This window comes from Rhinolophus sinicus, linkage group LG11 (assembly GCF_036562045.2).
Source record: "Rhinolophus sinicus isolate RSC01 linkage group LG11, ASM3656204v1, whole genome shotgun sequence".
NCBI classification, from domain to species: domain Eukaryota; kingdom Metazoa; phylum Chordata; class Mammalia; order Chiroptera; family Rhinolophidae; genus Rhinolophus; species Rhinolophus sinicus.
This window is the reverse complement of record NC_133760.1, coordinates 54,120,960-54,133,954: the sequence shown is the minus strand read 5'-3', so window position 1 is coordinate 54,133,954 and position 12,995 is coordinate 54,120,960. Positions and strand designations below refer to the sequence as shown.

The following is a 12,995-nucleotide window of genomic DNA, read 5'->3' as shown; positions in this document are numbered from 1 at the left end:
CTCTGAAATGTTATGGAGCTGGGCTTGCCTCCCACGCTTCTCGCCTGACTCAGCCCCTTCTTCCTGGCTTAGGATCCAGCACTACCCAAATTTTGACTCCTTCCTCCTGGGAGAGGACTAACTTGCAGAGTTCAGTGATGGAGCTCAGTATGCAGTGAGTGACTGTCATCAGTGAGACACCCTGCACTCTGCACATATCAGTCAGACAGACCTACCTCTGTCTACCTGTGGAGCAAATGCAGTTTGGTCCATGGGATGGACATACACAACTAATTCAACCATCCCTATATTGATGGCCTTTCTGGTTATTTCTGGGCCAGGTCTGTGCAAGAACTGAATAGTCAGCAGTGAATAAGATAGACGATCTCTCTGTCCTCATGGAATTCCCCAAAATAATAATTAAAATGAAAATTTTAATAATAATAATTGCAGCTGACATTGTGTGCTGGAAAATTATATATAATACGTATCGATCCTTCACTCCTCATAGCATATAATATATAATCCTCATACCAACCCTATAAGGAAGATGTTACCATAATTATCTCATTTTACAGATAAGCCAACAGCCAGAAACCTGTGAACTCAGGAAGCAGTGGGGATTTAAAGCTCTGTCACTGCCCTTCAGATAAGACCCCCAGGGACATACCCGTGACCAGACAAAATTACATTTATTGACTTGTGGCCGCGAGGGCATAGCACATCACAGGGAACCATGGGGTGTCTCAGAATGTGTTGGAAAGGACTTTTTATAGGATGTGGGCTTGTGTGAGGTGATTTTGGGGAAAGTAGTAACTTTCAGAAGGCAGCAATATAGGGATGTGGTGTCTCTAGGAATTCAGTTGCTTTCTCGTTCTTTCCTTCTTTCTCTCTCTCTCTTTCTTTCTTTCTTGGTGAGTCATGATCTTATATTTTTACATATCAAGGGATGGTTTAACAACTTTTAAGATGCAGAAGTAATATGCCATTTTAGCATTTAGATAGTAAGAAAAATCTTAAGTAATTAAAGACAATCCAAATTTTGACTAAAACTCTGATCTCATATTATATATTTTGACATAAAGCACACAGTGTCTACATCAAGATTAACCTTATTGTTAGGAAGAAAAAAAAAATCAGAGAATCTCTGCAACAGGGTCAAGTGATAAGACTTTCAAATCAGATGCTTTCTTTAAATGCTGTGTTCACTCTCCCTCCCAGACTTGCCCTGCAGACGTGGAGTGACAGTTCATACTGATCGTGTCCTGGATGACTCAGACTCAGTGACTGTCTCTGTAGCCGATGACTCTGCCATTTGGTCAGCACGTAGGTTTGGTGTTGATCTTGGATCATGGGAGAAATGGTGGGAACAGGGCATGTGTGGAGAGACAGTTTTGTGGTGCAGGTTTTTACAGCAGTTTATTGTGGTATAATTTACACCGAGTGAAATGCACAGATCTTAAGTATACAGCTCAATGACTTTTTACACATCTTACACATATGTGACCACCGTCTAGATAAAGATGTGCAATATTTCCATCACCTTAGAAGTTCTTCCTGGCCCTCCCCTAAGGGAGCCTCTCTCCAGCCTTCATCAACATAGATTAATTTTGTCTGTTCTTGAACTTCATAGAATGTATTCATGTAGCATGTGGTTTTGGCTTCTTTTACTTGGCATGTTTTGGAGATACATTCATGTTGCATATCAGTAGTTCACTCTGTTTTTTTAAATTGCTGAGTTGAGTTCAATTTTATGAATATACTACTCTGAGTCCTTTTACATTCATATTCTCCTTGGTCCTGCCTCAGCCCACGGACTTCATGCCCCAGTACCTACCTTTGGTAGCAAAATAAGAGGAACCCTAAGGACCGCCAAGACCAGTGAGTACAAGCCTTGCAGCTTTGAGAGTAAGAAAAGTAAGTGATTGTACAGAAAACATTTTGTATAGGTTTTAAAAATGTAAACATAGGATGTACAGGAGCTTTTTTCTTCTGAAGGGCATAGAGGACAGGGTCTCTCTCTTGACTAATCCTTTTCTCTGCCTCCTTTCTTCTCCAATTCTACTAAAGTTACGTACCTTTCGGTGCACACTACGCCAACCTGGTCTTTAATTCTTTCATGACGCTTATGCCATCTCTCCAATTGGATGGAGAGTGTGTTGAGGGAAGCTGACCTTTTCCAACCTCCTGTTTTCCCCACAGTGTATCTGTTGCCCAGGGCTCAGCACTCAGCAGCACCAGTCATGACTTAGCTCTGGACCGTTGGCTTTCTTTCTCTTTCTCTTAAGCCCAACTCCCTCCTTCTTTGACATCTTTGTTCATTCTCTTGGTTCTTTACTCTTCTCTCTGTTGAAGAGGGGAAGCCATTTTGACAGCAAGGACGGGGATCCTGAGTGCTCATGATGGGTGGGCCCCACATGACACTAGATGTGTTTTATTAGCCCAGCCACACTACCCTATCTACTGCCACACGTTCTGTTGACCTGACCTGAGATTCTTTCAGCCCAGCACAACTCGTCCCATTCTCTTCTGCTTCAAAATCCTCACCTGGGAGGAACATCAGACCCAAAGGAGCCTATCTGTTTATTGGGCCCTTTCATGTTCCTCATGGGGGGCCAGGTGCTGGGGAGCCTCTTAAAGACATGTGGGAAAGTCAGGAGAGGCGGTGTGGAGAAAGCCCAATTTGAAATGGGCTTTGGAGAATGGGTAGCGTTTGGATGGCTGGGCAGAAAGCTGGACGACATCCCAGACGGTCCACTAGCAATTTGAAGCCGGGAGGTAGGACTAAGCATGCCACCTGTCAGGAACAGAAGGAAGCGATCTTGATGGAAATGGAGGGCTCACACCTCTAGCTAAAGTTGGAAGGAGAGGTTAGGCCAGCTTCCAGAGGAACTTGAGAACCACACCTCCTGAGGCTATGAAGGCAGGGACTGAAATGCATGACAAATATGGGGGTGTCAGAACATATTTTTTCATCCTGTAAGTAACAACTATGAGATTACGGGTTCAGAATAAGCAATTCAGTAATTTCCCCTGGAAAGGAGGACACAGGGTCGGCTTTCCTCCCTCTTTGTTTTGAGGTGGACGTTAGTAACTTGGGACAGAGTTCATAATTGAGGAAAACTGTGAAGAGACCTGAGTGGAAGAGAGAGATTATGGTCCAAGTGCAAAGTCATAAAGAAGCCCTCAGTGATGCACATTATAAGGGTTCAGTGCACCTGTAATTCCATTTGTTGGAAAGCTGGTTCTCTGCCACTGACACTACACAGAACAGTGTCAGTGAATAGTCATTATAACCACGAAGTGCCTTTTGACGTCAATGAAAGACACCATTAAGTTTAACGTGGTTGTGATGAGAAATGACTTGTCGTGTGATCCACCTGAAGGAACTGGTAATCCACTGATGGTGTATAAATGGAGTTGCATTTTCATGGAAAGTAATTCTGTGGAATAAGTTCTCAAATACATCATAGAGATTTTGCTACAGTTAGTATTCAGTGGCAGCAGGAAGACACAGTCAGAGCAGGAACAGAAGACAAAGAGATGAGATGCGTAGACTGGACACAGCCAAGTGGGTGGAGAGTAATAAATCACAAGGTACCAGGGTGGCAGAGAAGGTACCAGAAAAAGGGAGCAAATTCAGAGATAGGAATAGTGGCGTGTCAGTGGATGAGCAGTGGCCCAATCCTGCTCCTGAGTTCTGTGTGACTGGAACAAACCACTCCTGTGCTTGGGGATGCAGCTGGCAGGTGACAGGATGGTCTGGCTGCTCCCTGAGCGCCCATGGTTGTCACGTATGGGCCAACTGAAAGGTGTACCCGGATCAACCCATAGTCATGAATCATTTCTGCTTCCTTCTGACAGATACCCTGACCCTGGTCCTCGTGGGGAGGGGCGGGACTGGGAAAAGTGCGACTGGGAACACCATCCTCGGGCGTTCCGAGTTCGTCTCTCAGCTCCAAGCACAGCCAGTAACTAAGACGTGGCAGAAAAGCATGAGGAAGTGGGATGAACAGGCCGTTGTTGTTGTGGACACTCCTGAAGTCGGCCTGCTCGGTGCTGAAGGAGACCCATCCCAGCTACAGGAGCTCAAAGGGTACTTGTCCAGTGGTGAAGGCAGCAACGCCATCTTTGTCCTGGTCCTCCAGCTGGGACGGTTCACTCAACAGGACCAAATGGCAGTGGAGAGGCTAAAGGAAATCTTTGGAAAAGAGGTTATGAAACACACAATCATATTGTTCACCCGAAAGGAAGACCTAGGGGACGGGACTCTTGACGATTACGTCGAAAACACAGATAACAAAGCTCTTAGGAAGCTAGTGAAAAAGTGTGAGCAGCGAGTTCATGCTTTTAACAACAAAGAAACTGGCCAAGCTAGGGAAGAGCAGGTAAGAGTCCTTTTGAATATGGCCAGCGGTATGATTAAAAAACCTGGAGCATATAGATGTGTTCTTGCACAGGAGAATGGCAACAAAAAACAAATAGGCCTACAAAAAGCACTAACCAAGAATTTAAAAGGTAAGTCATAGGCAGCTGGGGTGTCAGGCTGGGGTAGGCATGGTAGGACTGATGGGATGGGAAGAGGGTTCAAGACTTAGGGCTTGAGAAGCAAATGCATCTCACCTCGTGATGCTTCAGCTCTTTGTAGTTAAATAAATTGTCAGGCTGGGGCATGTAGTAGGGGTTATAAAGGAGAAAGAAGAAATAAGGGGGGGAGGGTTTCAAAGATTAGGCTGATAATAGGGGTCAGAATCAAGTCGCAAGAATCCCCTCACCTGTGCAGGTAGATTGGCATCAGGGCTGACACTGTGACTGAGGCGGAGCCAGCCTGTGGTCAGGATGCAGACAGGTACACCTGACACGTGAGAGTGGGGTAACGTCCAGCCACGTCCCAGGCATAAAAGAGAGAAGCTGGACTCCTGTGGGCCTCCCCGCTGGCCCCCTGCGCTGCCCTTTCCTCACCCGGTGACCATTCCTTCATGTCCTCTTCAAGTCTGACTGCAAAGTGGGGTTCAGCCAACATTTCTTTGTTGTTCCCAAGGAAATGAACATGACTTGAATGAGGTTTCAGAAGATTTTATTGCTAATCATCACAGTAAAATAGACTAGAACAAAAATCAGAAGCAGAGTAGAATTGCCAAGATCAGACAACCTTGCAAAGTTCTAAAATTCTAAGTATAATTCTAGATTTCCTCTACAAAAAGTTATTGCAAACTCCTTTGCTTCTCTGTCTCTCTCTCCCCCTGTCCAGAGGGTTAGGAATTAGGTAAAAACTCAGAGAATGCAAATAATAATGGTTTAAACACATCAGGAGCTTATAGTGTGTCCTGTCAAGACGTCTAGGAGAGGCCATCTGAGGAATGTTCCAGCTTTGTTCTCCTGCAACCTCCACATGTCAGGTAGCTTCTTGGTTCCAAGAGGGTGGCGTCCTACCTGTGACTGAGCAGATTACATTGAGAGCTGCCTGATGTGTGCATTCCATGAGATGAGAACTATGGAATTTTTGCCCAGTAGATGTAGGGCCAGATGATTTCAAGATTAACCACTTTATAGATGCTTCAAGAACAGGATCTATGTCATCTGCCTTTGTTTTTTTGAAAGTATCAGGATACCTTCAAGATTAACCCGCTTATGAGAGCATGGGCTGTCACTACTAATGCTTTTATATTACATAACCCTTACCATGACAAATTCTAGAAAACGTGTGTGTAAATATTCAGTTATGTGAAATAATAAAGACGAATTATACTATGGACTGACAGCCTCCTGATTTCTACTTTTCTGACTTGGGGAAGAGCATGCTTCCACGGAGAGGCAATGGGATGTTTAGCTACCTAGACTCCGCTGAGGTTTTTGCATCTTTGGTGCCTGAGGACCGTTAGACCAGGTGGCAGGCCCTTTCTTAGGCCTCCGCCAGCTCAGGAATCTCCCACCGAGGGCATTTCACTATAGCAAGGACAAATAAATGCAACCTGGGTTAGAACCAGGAACACGGTGGGAAGAGGGTCTAGAAGGCATTTGTGCCTCTTCCCAGAGCTTTCCTTGGGTTTGAAGGCAGGAAGAAACCCCAGGGTGCTACCATGGTTGAGCAGGCGACGTGGGGAACTGAATGAGTTCCCCAGGTAGGACCCGACATATGCTCGTATTGCCACGCTACAACCACTCTTGAGTGGGGGAGGGCAGGGACAACACTGCTGAGTCAGTTCCTGCTAGAAACACTTGCTGACGAAGAGTAGGAGGGCAGGAGGTGTACTGGGGGTGGAGGACGGAGGAATGCCCGTTCAAAGACGAAAGGGAAGAAGCAGAACTGGGCAGAGAAAGCCCCCAGACCTCGCTGCAGATCTGACTTTGCAGAAGGAAAAAGGGGAGGGGACTGGGTTGGGAAAGGAGAGCCTCAGATCTGACAAAGCCTGTGCCAACTCGGTAGGGAGTTCTGGGGCAAAGACTGCCCAATAGCCAAGTCCTGTGTTGGGCAGACACTGGCAACTCTGCTGAGCTCAGCCCTTGGCTGCGAACTGCCTGGATAGAGCATGGCTTTGGCTCAAAAGCTAAGGTGGTCCTGACAGTGGTGCAGCTGGAGGGGGTCAGCTAACTGCTAAGAATGCCAAATTTTTGTTTCTTCTTCTTTTTTGAATGCTGTATATTCGATTCCTAGAAAGACACAAACTACTGAAACTGACTCAAGAAGATATAAAAGTCTGAAAATACCTACAAAAAAAATAAAGAGATTAAATTAGGAACTTAAAAAACGACCCCCAAAGAAAAGCCCAGGACCAGATGGCTTCACTGGTGATTTCTATTAAACATTTAAAGAAGAATTAACACCAACAATTTGCAAACACTTTCACAAAATAGGAGAGGAGGAAGTACTTTACAGTTCATTCTGTGAGGTCAGTATTATCCAGACAAAGACATTACAAGAAAACTACAGACCAATATCCTTTATGAATATAGACATAAAAATCCTCAACAAATGGCAGCAAATCAAATACAGCAACTCATAAATACAAGTACCTACCATGAGAAGTATGTACTATATATAAGTACCTATATCTGGGATTATCCCAGAAATGCAAGATTGGTTCAGTATGCAAATATCAATGTATTATAGCGTAATAATAGAATGAAAGACAAAAATCACGTCATCATCTCAAAAGGGGCAGAAAAATTGTTTGACAAAACCCAACCCCCACGTATGCTTAAAACATTCACTAGACGAGGAAGAAATATAATTATGATGTTCTTCAGCTTATTATCGTTTTATGCTTCTCAACTGTCCTCACACATTCCAGACTCCTGGGTATTTTAAGCAAAACTCTTCATATTGTAGCATCCATTTCAGTCCCCACTCATCTATCAGTATTCTTACTCCGGTAGTTACACTGAAGGTCCTGCCTTTCTACCCTCATCTGACAGTTCCCCCACCTCCACAGGCATGCACACGTGCTGTGGGTGACTATCCAATTCATCATATAGGTTTAAGGATTAAGCTTTTTTTAATTAAATTAAATTAACTATTTTTTAAGAAGGCTGCAGCCCACAGTGGCCCATGCGGGGATCGAACCGGCAATGTTGGTGTTGTCAGCACCACACTGTAACCAACTGAGCTAACGGGCCACCCACGGATTAATCTTAAATCTCGTGTTCTTAAGGAAAGTTTTCTGCTCCACCCAAGTCTGACTTAAGTCCTCTCCCATTATTTGGCTCTATCCTCTATCACATTCTATGCATACCCACGTCAAGTGCTTGTTATTTCTTGTCTATATCCCCAAGGATATTGTAAAATCCTTGGTGACAAAAGACTCTTGTTAAATTATATCCCAATATCTGATGTGTCTATGGCCCTCAATTTATAATTTGTCAGTCATATGTCAGTTGAGTGTCCCCTGCTCCTTGATGACTCGGTGAAATTTGGTCCAAACTATAATTTCACAATGTGTAAGAGTTCAAAATCCTCCCCTCTATTTCTAAGAATTCCCTTTCCTTCTTCCTCAGCCTTTTCTCTGTTCCCTCATTTCTGTAAAATTATGCACCGTTTCTATTTCAGCCTATGAGCCTGAAAGCCTAAAAGGCAGTGATTATACTGTTTTTAAGAAAATTGGTATTTACATACAATTATTCATAGTCAGCTTTTTCTTTTTTTTCTTTAGTTTTAGAAATTTTACTGGAGATTTTGCGGAGTACAAGAGTCAGCACGGGTGGGGATAAGGGGAAGGTGAGAGGTTTTGGGAACGTACGGGGGGATGGTGGATGGGGGGGCTCACACAGTGTGAGGGATGTAAATGATAAACGTCTAAGTTTTGCTTTGTCTTGTGCACCTGAAACTAATAAAAAAAAAAAAAGAAGAAAAAAAAATATTTCCATTTCAGTTATAAAATAAAATAAAGCACTAGTCTATGTGCTGACGACCTGAACATAATTGAAGTGGGCCACAGTAAATTTATGCTTTGAATGTATTTTATGGAATTTTGCATATTCTGATACTCTGTCATAGTCGCTTGTGAATTTATCTTCATGGCACACTAGTATTATGAAAAATAAGGTTTCATCTATTCTGAAATAAAACATACGTTCTCATAAAATAAAAAAAAAAAGAGTCAGCACGCAGACTTCTCCCATTTTGATCACTCTTTCTCTTTGTTCTCCCTTCTTTTTTAAAAAAAATTAAGACGCTTTTTTTGTGTATATGAGATCCCGTCCCTTAGTGGATAATAAATAGTGACATCTCTCTTTTCATCTGTGAAGTTTTGGTTTAAAAAAACCCAAAAAACAAAAATGAAAAACAACAAAATACCTATTGCCCCTCCTCCCATGTTATATTGAAAGGTAGGAAAAGTCAATTTAACAAACATTATAAAATTTCCCACATATTCAGAATGTTGGATAAATTATAGACGAACATCAAGGGTGGACCAAAGAATGTTCAGGTACTCCATTAGGTCTAATAAGAAGATATATTTGTACTTATTTTTGGTATCTAATTTTGTTTTCAAAATCTAGTTCCTGGAGAAGGGCTATCTCTTTCTGAATTTTGTCCAACTGTCTTTTTCTAGCTGTTTGCTGATTGCTGCTTGTTATTTCAGTTGTTTGATTGCTTTTTGGTTTTTTGTTTTTTGTTTTTTTCAGGTTCTTTATTTTTTTTCTCCACCTCAGGATCTCATGATGTCTGCTGAGAAAAGGTGTTTGTAGTGTTTCCTGTTTTTCAGCTTGTGGTCTCATTGTTCCTTTGTGTTCTAGGGACTGTGTGTAGATCGGCTTATTATTCTGCTCTTGTGGTTTCACACTGTTCTGGGTGGCTTCTCATGCAGCTTGAGGTCAGTGACTTGTTTGTTCCTTAGAGCTGAAGTTCTAAAGGTCATTCCAATACCGGCTCCCCTCTGGTACTTCACTTAGAACTGCTTGATAGGTTACCGAGTTCACTGGAAATACTATGTCCAAAAATTTTGGCTAAGAAAGTGGCCATATTTATGCATTTGATGGCATGTTAATCTTGTACAAGAAAAATCTAGTTGTCATGCAGGTTGTCATGCGGGGTCTCTGGTCCCGCTCCCCACATAAGAACGCAGGACATGGTGAGGCCAAAAGGAACACCCACGGAGCCATAGGTAGGGGAGTCACACCACTATATTCTCGCTGGGTTGGAGACACAGGAAGCAGGAGCCACACAATCCGCAATCCACACTCCGCCCTTGGTAGCCCCCCCCCATTTTCTGCTAGCGTAGCCACGGCAGTTATATTAGTGGCCAATGGCTCACTGGTTACAGCTGACGGCCAGCTAGCCACAGCTTATGGTCATGCAATCACAGTCGATGGTCATTTACTACCTGAGCCAGCACCATTCCACGTGAGGCCGAGAGCCTGGAAACTGCACTCCTGGCTCTGTCTCCACACTAGTATAGTGCAAACCCCTGTACCTGTTATTAACACATAACCTGGCGGCACATGTAGCGGTATTATTGAGCTCCTTCTCACCTGGGCACCAAGCAAGGTACATAAAACTAGAAGCCGCTATTCTGGAAATGTTTGTGTTTTTTTAACACCCACACTTCCACTTGTCTCAAATTTACAATCACATACATGTAGCAAGTAGCAGCAGCAAACTTTGACAAGAGTTTGACTACAAGGCCAAACTCATCAGAAATGGGGTCACTTTGGGGTAGTTGCACAGATTTACTCTAAGAAGGTGCACCCTTCTTTAAATCCCACTTGATTGTGGTGTATGATCCTTTTAATGTGCTGTTGAGTTCAGTTTGGTAGTATTTTGTTAAGGATATTGCATGTATGTTCATCAAGGATATTGGCCTGTAGTTTTCTTGACGTGTCCTTGTCTGCTTTGGATATCAGGTTTATTTTGGCCTCATAAAATGAGTTCGGAAGCGTTCCTTCATATTCCATTTTTGGAAGAATTTGAGCAGGATTAGAATTCATTTTTCTTTAAATATTTGGTAGCATTCACCTGTGAAACTATGATTTGGGCTTTTCTTTGTTGGGAGATTTTTGATTACTTCTTCAATCCCCTCACTCATTATTGATCTGTTCAGACTTTCTGTTTCTTTATGATTCAGTCTTGGTAGGTTGTATGTTTCTAGGAATTTTATCCATTTCTCCTAGTTTATTCAATTTTTGGCATATAATTGTTCATAGTGGTCTCTTATGATCCTTTTTATTTCTGGGGTTTCAATTGTAATGTCTCCTCTTTCATTTCTGATTTTATTTCTTTGAGTCTTCTCTCTCTGTTTTTAAAATTAGCCCAGCTAAAAGTTTGTCAATTTTGTTTACATTTTTAAAAAACATCTCTTGGTTTTGTTGATCTTTTCCACTCTTTTTCTGGCCTCTAGCTCTGCTCTGAACTTTACTTCCTTCCTCTGTTAACTTTGGGCTTTCTTCTTTCTTTCCTGGTTCTTTGAGATATAAAGTTGTTTGAGATCTTTCTACTTTTATTAATGGAGGCATTTATCCCTATAACCTTCCCTCTTAAAATTGCTTTTGCATCATTCCATTTTTGCATATTGCATTCCCATTGTTTGTTTCAAAATATTTTTTTATTTCCCTTTTGACTTCTTCCTTGACCCATAGGTCATTCAGGAATGTATTGTTTAATTTCCATGTTTTTGTGAATTATCCAGTTTTTCTCCTGTTACTAACTTCTCTAGTTTCACGCTGTTGTGGTCAGAAGAGATATTTGGTATTTTTTCAACAGTTCAAAATGTTCTCAGCCTTGTTTTATATATGTATACATACTGTTTCCAGACATTGAACAACAGGCTGTTCAGGACTGATCCCTAAGATGGGTCAGAAGTATGAAAACTGAAAGTGGATGACAAAGAAATGAGAGACCAAAAAATATTAAATATCTGGAAAAATACAAAAGATTCTTTTTATCATTTAAAAATTTCTTCAAAAGACAATTGACCCTTGAAAGCAACATGATAACAATATATTGTTGAGTTTATATTTTCTGTAAATGTAAAATGTGTAACTGCAATAACGCAGAAGATGGGAGGGAGGAAGTAATAGTATATTGTAAAGATCTTAGAGCATATGTGAAGTGATACGATAATCACTGAAGGCAGAATATAAGTTGAAGGTGCATATTGTAAATTGTGGCGCAACCACTAAGAAAATAAAATGAGGAACAGCTAATGAAGCAATCATGGAAATAAAATGGAATTGAAAAAATTCACCAAAAAAAGCAGAAAAAAGGAAAAAGAGCAAATGGGACAAATAGAAACAAATAGCAAGAAGATGAATTTAAACACAGCAATATCTATAATCATATTAGCTATGAACTATCTAAATGCTCTGATTATAAGACAGATTGGATTAAAAAAAAGCAAGACCCAGCTGCATGCTAAAGGAAATTCCACTGTAAATATAAAGACACAGACAGGTTAAAGGAGGAGAAATGATAAAGAGAAACCATGAAAAAGATATGCCATGCTGGATTAAGCACATGAGACCTGCAGTGGTTGTATTAACATGAAGTAGGGTTGAGGACAATACCATCTCCATCCACATCCGGGCTAAAGGAACTTTCATAATGGTAAATAGGTGAACTCATCCACAAGATACAATAATATTGAATGTGCATGTGCCTCATAAGTAACTGAGCTTTAACGAAAGAACTTCAAGAAGTAAAAGCTGACACAAATAGGCAAATCCACATTTGCAGTTGGAGATTTCAACACTCCTTTCTCAATACTGTATATTATTTTCTCTTTTTCCTAAACTGAGCACAGACTAGGAAGGGAAGAGAAACTGTTTCATGATTCAGATTTCTCCCTGTCCCCCTCTGACTTGCGGTTCATTTCCACAATTCACAGTCTTATCTGAAGAGGATTCTGGAGGAAATTTCAAGTCTCTCAGCATTTGGCATGGGTGTTCCTGGATTTGCAATGATTTGCACGCGATGGCCTATGGTTGTGTGCCTGTTGTTCCAATATGTGCTCAGCTGGTGCAGATTTTTTTCCTCTTTTACATGTCTCTTTAGTGACCTGAGTTCATCAATTACCCGGGAATCTCTGCCTGTGAAGGCTGCGACAGAGGATACTGTAGGGAAGAGATCTGGAATTGCTCAGCAGTATCAGAGATGAGCTTGAGTTTGTGCGTGAGGGGGGAGTGCTGGGGACCGAGCAAGTGTGGGTGTACAGATAGGATTGACAACGCCGGCTAACCTGGCTCATTTCACCTGACTCAGAGAGCTGACTCCCAGATCTACATGGGACGGAAGGGGTGACACCTTGCCCCACCACTGGATCACCAGTGCTCAGCCCACAAAGACTCGTTTATTTGGAGACTGAAGTAACAATTTCCAAACCTCTTAATTTTTGTGATTTATCTCTGACTTGAAAAGCAGAATGTGTCAGCCCAGTGGGAAAGCTCCTCTTTTGAAGCAAACTTTCTGCAGGGTCTCCGTGGCCCTTGGGGACCTGCGTCTCTACTTATAGTTTCCTTGGACTTGTAGAAACGTCAGTATTCAAGCTGCTGGAGGGGTCTGGATGGGGATGCAGGGGGAG

The 12,995-nt window shown here is 42.1% G+C and overlaps 1 protein-coding gene across 1 annotated transcript in view; it reads left to right on the top strand.

Annotated features, from left to right (window-relative positions):
* The window catches only part of LOC109439901 (uncharacterized), a 37,346-nt gene that overhangs the window by 7,885 nt on the left and 16,466 nt on the right, over positions 1-12,995 (top strand). Inside the window, exons 4-6 of the mRNA XM_074316022.1 lie at positions 1,201-1,406; positions 1,737-1,896; positions 3,844-4,505. Of these exons, the coding sequence (XP_074172123.1) occupies positions 1,201-1,406; positions 1,737-1,896; positions 3,844-4,505 (1,028 nt within the window). The remainder of the gene's footprint in view (positions 1-1,200; positions 1,407-1,736; positions 1,897-3,843; positions 4,506-12,995) is intronic.